General features: G+C 42.4%; 1 protein-coding gene across 5 annotated transcripts in view; it reads right to left on the reverse strand.

Moving 5' to 3' along the window:
• Nucleotides 1–12136, reverse strand: part of WBP1L (WW domain binding protein 1 like) — a 56612-nt gene that overhangs the window by 19810 nt on the left and 24666 nt on the right. Inside the window, exon 1 of one of the 5 annotated variants that reach the window (XM_051618205.1) lies at nt 5150–5361. The exons of 2 other annotated variants lie outside the window; for them this stretch is intronic. In XM_051618205.1, the coding sequence (XP_051474165.1) occupies nt 5150–5176 (27 nt within the window). In that variant the 5' untranslated portion in view covers nt 5177–5361. Of the gene's footprint in view, nt 1–3117; nt 3230–5112; nt 5362–12136 lie in introns of those variants that run through there. 2 more of the 5 variants (XM_051618207.1, XM_051618206.1) reach the window with 2 other exon arrangements.

The raw sequence follows: 12136 nt of genomic DNA on the forward strand, positions 1-12136 counted from the left end.
AACTCAAGGCACTGCCATATGTTGTCACATCTGAAGCTACAGCAAACGTTAGTGTCAGTGCCAGGGAAAAAAGCCAGTTATCTTCTCCACCTTCCAGTTTAGTATTGGACCTTTGCTGGAGACCTACGTGACAAATTAAAAGTCAAAATCTGGAGCATGATCAAGACAGAAGGCATCCATGGAGGCCTGTAGGTAGCCTGAACTGCTCCTTGCAGCAAGAAAGGATGGAATCAGACCTCTTTATCCTACTTTTGCAAACATTTTCATTACTAAATGACTTGGTTTAATACCTGTAAATCTGTTAGAATTTATTGCATGCATCTGAAGCCAATGTAGGAGATGCAGGGAAAGGAGAATTGATTGACAGTGGAATATCGTTCCCATAAAAGGATCAAGGGAATTCACACGTTTCTACCCTCAAAAGCCAGCAGTTAACCTGGGAACATTGTTGCTATGCCAAAAAAGAGAAAGATTAAGATGAGCAAGTTGCAGACCAGTGTGGCTGTTTTCCAAGCTGAAAATTAATATGTACAACTGCAGCAACAAACACTACAGCCCACACTCAAGAGTGCATAGCTGGCAATTAACCACCTACAAAATAAGACCCCCTCAGCTGGCATTAACCAGGTAACCAAAACCAGCAGTGGCTGGTATCATGGAGATCTAATAACCACTTTAGCTTTTTGCTTTGTCTCCTCTGTCCACAGAAATCCAGCCTCCACTACCCTAAATACGAGCACCTTGCATTTATATGGCCTGTATGGGTCATTCAGCCTGTCAGAGTATCTGTTCATCCTAACCTTGGTAATCCCCAGACACCTTGGAAAACACTTTGCAATGTGATCTGCATTTACTGGCAGCAGGTTTATATGCCACTCCTCTCTTCTAGGATAGCCACTTTTCCAGACCTGCTCTAATATCCTATTCTCTCCGAACTTCAGAACAGCATTTGTCAAGGCACTACATAGCAAACTACTGGAAGAGAGGGGGATTAATAACGGAATGGAAAGGGTGACTAAGGAACTGAATAACAGGAGTACAAGCAGTGGGACATGGTGAAAAGCCCAGTAGCAGGCTGAAAGGAGACTGCCAAACTGGCATCCTCCGGAGGGCAAGATGCTACTGATTTTAACAGGACTCGGACTCAACCTGTGACGGCTCCAGACCTTCTGGTTTCACTGCTCTCATAGTGGCCTTTGGTAATAAGCATCTATTTAATAATTAAAAAAAAATCCTGACCTAGTTATTTCACTAATCTCATTACTCACAGGCAGCAGTTCCTTGCTTTCAGTACCCAGCCACACCCATAACAACAAAGAAGGATTAATTTAAGCAAGTGACACAATCTTCAGAAAAGTGTATTTTAAATACTTATTTTTAGTAACTGGAAATCAGTATTTGAACCATCTATATTCTTTAAGCACCCAGAGTAACAGAATGGAAGTAATTGTCAGTATCTTAAATATGTTAAAAAAAAAAACAACAGGAAAAACTGTATTTGATGCCCACTAATTATGAGCTACCACTTGGCTTTCATTCAGACTCCCATATCAGACTATCACTAGTCTGATAACCACAACTAGTGTTGTGGTTAGTCAAGCGCGTCAGCAATAGCTCACGAGAAAGCACACAAAGCTACCAAGATGATGAACATCTCTGTCCAGTGGTAGTAGATTAAAATAGCAACTGAAAACATTAGACTGGAATGCCAAACCTTGCCATAAGGTTTACTACAATTTCTGGTTTGCCAGCTGCTCCCCATTTTCAAAATTAATCTTAAATTAAAAAAAACCCACTAGATCCTTTCAGAGAAGGACAGCAGGTGGGATGGCAGCACAGCCAGGCAGAACAGCAAGGGGAACCTTGAATCACCAGGGCAGCTGAGGACTGACGCTGAGCATGGACTAAAACCTCCAGGAATCTCCCATCTTCACAAACACTACACTTGTTAGTGCTTTGGAACATAAAAGCAAAAACCCAGCATTTAATCAAGTGCCATGGTTTTGGTGGGTTCAATTTAACAGAAGCACATAAGTTTGGTAAAAATGAAACTGGCTTTAATTGCTGGGAGTTACTGGAACCTCGAGTTCCAGCCCCTGCCAGCACAATGGGATAAATTCCTGTAAGCCTGCCTTACAACAGACAGCTGAGGCCAGGAAATAAATCAGGTCTGGACATCTCTTCGTAAGACACCAACCACAAATTTTGTTTTGCTGAATGTGGAAAAAAATGTGTTAAGTGCAAACATTCAAATACCTAAAGTATAGTAAGTGGGGGAGGAATTATGCCTCTGAGCTATCCCAGGCACAGTAAAGATCTCCAAAGTGGTAATTCTAATTTATTGCTCTGCTAATGCCAGCATCAAGGGAATTATACTTAAATCATCATGATTAATCAGTCATGGCAGACCCATCTTCACCCCCAGTGGATGCAGAACCTCTGAGGTTTTATTAACCTTTATCTGAGGAGCAGATTGGTTTGTTGTATCCATTTATCATGGAGAAATGCTCCAACAGTCTTGAAAAGAACACTGTCCTTTCACAGATTATGGACACTTTGATACATTTCAGTAAGAGCCGGTTTCATTTTTGTTTATCACAAGTTTCAGTTTCAGAATCCAAGAACTGCACATTCACATTTTAAGCCCCACATGAAAGTGTTTACTTCCTTCACGCCCTGCTAGAAGCTTCCCAGCTGTAGTCCCAGCCCTTTCACATTAGAGTTAGATGCTTCTAGGAAATTACAGCTTTGAGAAGGCTGTTTGGCATTTTGTTGTTTTAAACCACGAAACAGTTGACAACACTGAAAATCATCTTAAGCAGTTAAAATTAAAGCTGAAAAGGTTAGGAATTAAAAGCATTTTAACCTTTTTTTTTTTTTGCCCTTTTGTTTTTATGCAGTGAACTGGATTAACATGTTCAAGCTTACACCTGCAACCCTAAGAGGAAATGCTCACTTAAAACTGAAAGCTGAGATCCTCTACAACCATGTCTCCTGGGATGGGAGCTTTAAACACCCACGTTGCACTGATAGAGCTGACCTAGCTTTTTAGGCATTTAAACATCATCCCCACTGCAACAACTATAAAAACCCCCAAACCAAACACCCTATTTTTACCATGTGTTCTGCAGTCCATCTGCTGTGCTGCAATGTCAGTAGGTTCCAAAGAAGTGAAGCCAGACCCAGGGGAATCAGCTGATCAGTGTGATGCAGCAGTGGGCAAGGGGTGTCTGTCCAGGGGAACTGAGGATCTCACCGTGACCTTTTTGTCCTTCTCACACAGCACATGGGAGGGCACCCCACTCAGCACCTCATCCCTGTGTCCACCAGGTGCAGCCCAGGATCAGGACCCTTTGTGTTGAGTGGGAACAACAAAGGACATCCCAGAGAACCAAGTGTTTACAGTCCGAGTGCAAACACAAGAGACAATAGAGGCGGATGCGTGACGAGATGTTCCTGAATTCCTCCCACACTTTTAATAAATAGCACTGTTCACTTACAAGCCTTTTTTTCTGCTCTTTCAAAAGTGGAAGAAGAAATTTCTGAATACTACATGCAGGACACAATCACAAACATTTAGGGTTTTTAAGTCTAAAAAAGATTAAAACTCAAAATTATTAAAAATAAGAAAAGTTTAAGCAGCTCTTTGCCACTATATCCTTCACCAGGGGATAAAAATAAGTCAGGAGCTTTGCTCTTGTGTTCTTGAGGCAACACCTTTTTTTTCTGCTTCCTCTCTATATTCATGCTGAAAAGTTACAAGCAAAGAAAACAGTACCATCCAGCCCACTGAGATAACCAGATGTTTGCAGTTTGAACAAATTAAGCCAAATTGCACCTAGCTTCTGGTTTTACCCTTATGCAGCACCTGAATTGTCCCAAACGCCTCTCTAAAACAAAAAGATAACTTCAGAAATACGAACTTTAGACAAAGGACACGAGACTTGAGCAGTCTCAACATTTAAGCCAGCTATGTCTCACTGTGAGTTGAGTTACCTAAAGCCATTCAGCTTTTGTGCCCGAATTTCAGCCCTTAGTTCGCTCCCAAGGTTTTTAGGGAAAGTCTCTTTGCCCTGAGTGCTAACAAGTGAACTATTATTATAGCTATTGCATTCGATTACAGAAGGTCATTGTGCTAGAGGTAGTTTCTTATGTAAAACTGTTTTCAGTTCAGCAGGATGGGAGGGAGGAGGGGAGCTGCATTTCACCAAAAACTGAACTGATAAGGAAAAAGAGCACTGTTTACTCAGCAGTAGGCTGCAAGTCCTTTTGCCTTCGTTTCTGAACAACAGAATGTAGGTAGTTTAAAATATGCTATGGTTCAATGTCGAATTTTTAATTCTAAATTAGAAACTGCCAGCAGCACTCTGATATCAAGGAACATCTATTTATTGTGGATTACAGATCTCACCAGAGCTGGGAAGAGTTTACAGTTAGATTCCCCTACAGACGTGCCTCCCAGACCAAAAAAAGGGTTTGCTCTCCCCTAGCTCAGGAACACATAGTTGGCACCTCCTCCAGCAGGGAGCAGCTGGGCAGTTGCTACCGTTTCTCACTCCACTCGACATTACCAGCTATTAAATTATCCCAAGTTTCTTGTTCAAGCTCAAACTCTCCCAGAACAATTAAAAGTCACCAAGCTGGGGATCACAACACATTGCCATTTTCCATTCAGTGACCTTTCTCAGCAATGACATATATAAAAATGTATCCTTTTTTTTTCCTTTTTAAATAAAAGCACAGTTTAATTCTCAAAATACTGCCTGCACAAGGAAACGGTTCCAAGTTTGGCATGTTTTTAAGCAATGTAAACACAATTTCCTATTAAGGACTGTGGAAAGTACCCTAAAACCCAACCAAATAAAAACCGCACAGGAGCACGACACAAAGAGCCACCCTGCCACAAAGACTACAGCAACAAGAGTTTCTTCCCCGAGTCACAGTTTTACTGCTTCCCCACTAATAAAAAGTGTCTCTCACACTGCTGTGCTCCCCGATCAAACGCCACAAGTGGGGAAGTAATGTTTGTATGGTTCCGTTTCAGGGAAGTCAGAAATCATTTCCTTAGAGGGAGGGGAAATAAAAATAAAAGCAATCAGTCACATTCTCCACCTGAGCAAGCAGCTCCTACTGCACCGAAGCCTGTTACCTGTCTGAGACCCAGGAGGAAAGGCATTCTGCAGGCTCATTCTCCACACCAGCGCATGGGAAGGCAGAAATTTAAAGTCCCACAGTGCCCATTTCCTCATCTGCTGTGGGCAGCCGGCTTCTCCGGTCCTATTTAAACCAGGGCTTCCTCGGCTGGGAATGCTAAGTAAACAGGGTCCTGGGACACTGCATGCACTCGCTGGCTCCCCCTCCTCCTCCTCCCACTCCCTGTGACATATCTCAGACGCAGCCCAGCTGGGGTGTTTGCAAGAGGGAAATGACATCAGGTCGGGCAGTTCTGAAAAAACTTTGGAGAAAAAAAAAAAAAAAAAAAAAAAAGCCCTGAACCTTCAGAGAGCTGCTGGGTAACAGCAGGCAGCTCACTGCAAACAGGAGCTGCGTGCTGTTGGGCAGCTCTGCCTGTGTGGGACCCTGGCCAGGAGCTGTGGAGGAGCAGAAGTGGTCTTCTCCCTGCTAACTGGATGCTGCAAGTGGAGAAGAATCTAATAAAAACATTGATGAGAGCCAACAGCTCCTAAGTGATTGAATCGCACTAAACAAAAATAGCCATTTCATCTATTTTTGAGGAGAAAGCTATGTTTGATGCTATTTGCTGAACAGCACTGGAGTCCTAAAAGCAACTGCCATTGTTTCTCCAAGGACCTCCAGACCCTGGGGACCTGGCAAAAGCCTTCACAGATCCAAAGCACTCCCATGGCAACAACTCCTGATTTTGGTAGGATTAGAATTGGGCCTCTCCAGCAGCAGACAGGTGATGTTGGAATACATTCTAATCCACCTCTCCCCAAGGAAAATGCAACTAGCCCTCATGGAAGGTTTCTCATTCTACTTGAGCTCATTTCACATTTTGATGCCAAGGGGCAATTAAGCCTTATAAACAAATGTATCATCTGGTGCCCAGGATGGCATGTGTCTTGTTTGTCCTCTCCCAAGCAAGGAGTACAGCAAGTTCCACAACAGTGTAGGAGATGACACTGCAGAAGGTAATCTAAATTTAACTCCCTTTTCTACCTCCATGTTGAAAGTTCAGCAACCTCCTTTTTTTGTGCTTCTCTTTAATCAGCAGCTGTCCTCGTCTGTTGGGGGGGGATCGGGACACCACCACCCCCCCATGTGCCTCAGCAGCAGCTCTGTGGATATTTGACATAGGGGCAACTCCCCTTGCTTTTGGCCTCTTTAGCTTTTGGAGTTCAACACATTAAAGTACTTGACAAGGGAAGGAATATACTTACTCTCCATAGAGAGTTTACTGAATCCCTTTTTTAGTAGCAGTTTTAACAGTAATTTCAGGCCTTCAGAAGACAGAGAAACCACATAATTCTTACAAATGCTAATTTGCAACAGCAGGAAAAAAAAAAATAATAAAGGAAAGAAAGAAAAAAACCCCCACACAGAACACCAGATAGCTTGCAGCAGTGTCAGAAAAAAGACACCCATTTTCCACATGTCAGAACCCCTCAGTGACTGCTGCTGCTGCTGCCTCCTCCCAGCCTGGCCCAGGGTTGTTAGCCAAACAAGTACCCACTGCGGGTGTCCTCTACACAATTAGGTTGTGAGACCATACACAAGTATTACTTACTTTTACACCAACTTAAAGTCACCATATAAACTTGTTGTTTAAGGTAAACAAGTTTTTCCTTAGAGAAAACAGGCATATAAGTAACTTCCTGGAGGATAAAAAACATCAGTGTTAACCAGCATCAGCCAGGCAAGGGGATTTTCCAGCTTTTGTGCTCTTGGATAAAAACAAGCTCTCAACCTTTGCTTTTCCAATTCTATGGACAAAAACCAATGATATAAAAGGGCAGCTTTCTGTTTTAGTAATCTGTTCTGTGGCCTCATGTGGTCCTTTGAAATATCCGATTTTGGCTGTAGCTATCAAGCCCTGGACTAGGCAGATCCCAGGGCTGAGCCAATGCAGCAATTTCTAAATCCCTACTGTCAGAAGAAATCTAACTTTAACCACTCGCCTCTCCCTCAGCACGTACTCAAAAGGCGAAGTGTCATCTCAGATCTGAGACAAGTTGTGAAGGACTATCAAAGGCAGTAACTTAGTGGAAAAGCAAAAGCATCCTAATTTATGTGTGAATTTAGCAATCCTGGAAAGACTGACATAAAAAGGTGGTTTGCAAGCAGGCATTACCACATTTGGCTGAAGCAGCAGCAGCCATCGTCTCCTGCAGTCTGTGAGGGATGGTGGCCAGTAACTCATGCCGTGGAAAAAGCCCTAGAGAGGCACAAAACCAAAAGCTGGACGACGTAGCTCATACCCTTATAATACCCTAACCAATAAAATTAGAGCCTTTTCAAAATAACTAAGCTTTAATCTTTGCAATGGCTTTGGATATTCCAACTGGTACCATTTTACCCCTCCTCTCTTTTTTATTAGGTTTGTAAGTCCTTGCCCCAGCGCTTTGTCTTGCGGCAACAGGTTTCATAGATGGTGGTTGTGAACAAATAGTTCCTTTCATCAGGAATGAATTCACCACCTTCTAATCTGACTTTTACATTACTAGCAGGTGGGAACAGAAGTCCCCACCCATCTTCTCACCCATTCATTACTCTGTACCTGTTAGCTACCCTCTTATGGAAGGTATCAATCTTCTCTATCCTGTTAAAGTAAAATCTTCCCCCAAAGCCTTCAGCTGCTCATTGTCTGTTTCCAAACCCTTCTAATTTTCTATTGCTCCCTGCTTGGGGGAAACCAGAGCTGAAATAGTAATAATTTTAATGAAAGCAAGAGCAGCTCTAAGGCAGGCTCAGCATGAGTTCCACTTCCTTTATACAATCCTGGAGTTTAACATCTGCAAATGCCACCCATCTGTGACACAAGAGTGTGTCTATCCGGACTACAATGAACAGAACAAACGTAACTTTTTACAGTTTCTCTGTAGAGGAATATCTTGAGGGCTCTGAAAAGTCAGGGCTAATGTCAGGACAGATTATGGCATCTACATTATTTTGAAAATGTGCTTGTTTAGGCAGCCATTAAACATCCTTTTTTGTTATGTCAGAGTGGATCCCACTACAGGATAATGGTAAGTAAGTTCCTTTTGAAAAAGAGGGAATAAAGACCTCTAGGCTTTATCAGTCTGTAGTATTGCTCTCCTGAACATGACATCTGCCCCAAACATGGTGTCAAGCAAAGGATGCTGCTGGACACCTTTACAAACTTGCGCCTCATTACCTCAGATACTAGCACGCAACTGAAGTAGATGATCGAAGTTGTTTGGGCTATTTTAGAGTTGCTTTTCATGCTTGATGTGAGATGCTTGCAAGCAAGTTTAGTAACCCAGCAAGATACAATATCCATTTTGATACTCTCGCAGGAGACAGCTTGACCTTTAGATGATCAAGTTACAACAACATGATTGGAACAGGAGTTGAAGTTGTGCAGCTCAAATCTATCAGACTTGAAGTACAAGGCTACTCTCAGTTGTTCCATTATTAGAGTCCTAGGGAGGGAAAGGTTCTGAACTGTAAATATGGGTGGTGTGTAACATCCCCTCAATTAAACTTTAATACCATGGTTCTGCAGCTATATATATAGGTTGACCATAAAGTTGGAACAATTTTATCTAATTACTCTTCTATTTGCCCCAGCACACACTGTTATTTTCATGTTGGTAACAGAAGCATCCCTGGAGTATCAGCTATCCATTTTCATTAGTCCATCCAGAGCCTTGGGTGCTAGAACTGAGACTACACAGGTCTGTCAGGCACTCAGAACAAAGTGAGAAAGAAGCAACCCGAATGAGAGTGACTTTACCTCTCCCCACCTTAGAGATGGTTCTGGGAATAAGGAAAAAGAGAGAAAGAAACATAGAGAAAGGCATAAAAGCAGATCTCTGTTTCTCTAGAATAAGACAACATCCAGAAACAACAAGGCTCTATCTGCTTTGACAACTAACCTTCTAAAGGAGCTGGTTTGCCAGCAATAACAGCATTGGTGATCTCCAAATGTCTCATGCTAGAGCAGCGATGCAATGCTAGATCTGCCTGGAAACCATTTCTGGCTGGCCACCTGCCTGCAAAATCTGCCCACTTGTCATCAATTCCTAAAGAGTGAAGGGCCACCATTACAAGTACACGATGACTTTCCAATATGAGGAGCAGGAGCCCTGGGTTCATGTAACATATAGCACTGGCACTGCCAATCAACAAATTCCCAGATACAAACAGAAGCAAGTCAGTCTGATAATTTCCCAGTACCTAGAGGACCCAGAGTACCTGCTGTATTCCTTAGGGGCCACATGGTCCAAGTCAAAACCTTCAGACCCATTGTATCTTACTACTATGTTATTTAGGAGTGGGATAAAGCAGGTCCCCCAGTTTGTGTGCAGTTCAACTACAAATCAAGGACATTGAAGTAATTTGCATTTAATGTTTGTCAGGCCAAACCAACTTAATCATTGCTAGAGAGAGCAAAGCATAACTGCAGGAAAAGACACCATACATGTTGGAATCAGCTTGCGAGCCAGTGCTGCAACCAGTCTTCTGGATCAATAAATGCAAGCCCAGAGGTCTTAAAAAGCTTTATAAATTTTTCACCACTGAGGCAGAGGGGGACTAAAGAGTTGAAATTGCCCCATTGAGAAGTCACACTAACTGCTTCAGTGGAGATAGGGTCAATCCTGGCCCTTCAGCATTCACAGATTTTGGGCACTGATGTCAAGCTTCAGTTTTAGTCTGGAGTGGGTAATGAAGTCACTGGAAAGCCTACTCAGCTTTCTTTGAGCCTGCTGGGAGGGGGAGGAGGGAATTCAGCTGTTAAAACACTTGATGAGACTGTCTCCAGGACTAGTGTGTCCGGGGTGGCACAGGGACACCAGCCTGGCTCCTTATTTTTTGGCACTACAGCTCTTGTTTTCCTTACGCCTGTGTATGCAAACAGGACCTTTGGTAATGGCTCAAGAGGAGATGATCTGCCCTAGACAGGGAAGAAGGCAGACCCTGCAGACAGTAACAGGATCCCCTAAACATGGAATCAAGATGGTAAGTGTCTGTTCTAGTTTTAGAGTCTTGCACCATGTGTGTATCAAAAATACAGCCTCTGTGTCTCTTTTGGTCACATCATCATAGGAGACAGCAATGTCCCTAAGCTGCTTACCAGCACAACACTGATCGGAGATCTTAGATGCCCTACTCTCACAAGTGCTATTTGTTTTCTCTCCAAATGACAGCAACTCACTATTTTTAGTGCACATTTCATGTCTGCTTGGCATTTCCCTTGGGCCTTACCCTTGTTTCACAGCATTGGTGCCAGCTCCCACAAAGTGTTTTTTTGGTGCCAGAGGGGCTGATGCCAAGTCTGCCTGTCTTGATGCCAAAATGGCAGCTGGCTTTATTGTTGAGACAGGATTTGCCAAAGCTAACAGGACTAGTGCTGGGGTGACTAGCATTGATTTTAAGGTTTTTCTTCTTCCTTTCTTATTGCCTCTAGATTGCACAGGATATTGTTGCTCCAAGTGACCTTCTGGGGACCTAGGAGATAGATTTTTCATCAGCCAATCATACAGCAGAGTCTTAAATTATAGATCCTCAAAGAGAAGGATACTTATATATATGGAACATGATGTTAAACCTCTGCAACTTTTCTTATAAACCTAAAAACCACATCTGATTCAGAAACTGTGGTGTCAGCTGGGCATCCAGTTGCCCAAAGATGCTCAGCTCCTTCTTCAGGAATGGTACAGTTAACCTGACAAGAGGTACACAACTGGTTTAAATGGCTCTCTCATCATGTAAGACTTGGATGGGGGATCTATTATCATACAGCCTGGTTGGATCTTTCTGAAGTTCATTGGTCTTTTCTGAGCTTAAGTTTACACTTTGAACAAATTTTTAAAAGCCCCCAGAATACCAGCAGTCTTGTTTTCCTCAGCTCATTTTACAAGGAAGAGGTTCTTCTATTGAGTTTTGAGAATTAAATTTCTGTTTCCAGCAGAGCACCACTTCTGTATGGCCTGTAGCCTTCTTGACAGATTTTCTGGAAAATCTCTCAGGAAAACAAAGAGACATCAGCAGCTGCCCCTTTCTGAGCACCTTGCTGGATATTATGGTTTGTTAATGTTACACAGCAGAGCAATATTACATAGGTTATGCTGAGGCAAAGAAACGTCCTCAAATTGTCCTATATATGTACAGCCTCAAGCATTTTCCTGCTATTAACAGTGACTGGCAGGTGATTATAGACCCTGATGAAATGCGATGGACTTTACACTCCGGGTCCTGCCGTGACACCTACATCCCCATCAATAGGTGGGTTCCAGGTTGCACAGATGATTGGGTTTGCGGCACACAAACCACAAACAACTTGTTTACCTGAGTCTTCTTGCTCTTAGAAAATACACATGGATCACCATACAGTACTCATTCCAAGTCTGTCAATTAACCAAATAGGCTGTGCAGTACCTAGAGTTCTACAGGTATTCTGTTTTCTAGCAGAAAAGTAATCTAAATCTAAACTGCTACAGGTAGGCTGAGGCTTGGCACAAACACAAGGAAAGCCCTTCTACATGGTATGGTCTGACTAGCAAAAGACAGTAAGACTTCTCCTTTTCCAAAATTATGCACATTGAAGATCCCCTACAACTGAAGCGAAGAATGAAAGGAAACCACAAATTTAATTATTAAGAAAGCTCAGCACTACAAGCATTTAAAAGATCACAGCAAAACAGTATTAAAAACATCACTTTTAAATCACTAGACAAAACTCTAAGAGAACTATCAGATCTTAACCTCCATGGTTAAAAACTTTTTTAAACATGCAACTTTAAGGAAAAAACACTTCAGAAAACCTCATCTTAAACACAAGCTCGTCTTTTCTAACTTGAAATACTGTGTTGCTTAGCTTGTCTCCAAGTACTTGAAAGAAAATCATTAACTCATCTCTCTTCTGAAATTATAAGTATACAAAAAATAAGGAATAAACAAACAAGCATAGCGTATGACTAAGTGCAGTTTC

The sequence above is a fragment of the Apus apus genome, chromosome 4, assembly GCF_020740795.1.
Source record: "Apus apus isolate bApuApu2 chromosome 4, bApuApu2.pri.cur, whole genome shotgun sequence".
NCBI lineage: Eukaryota > Metazoa > Chordata > Aves > Apodiformes > Apodidae > Apus > Apus apus.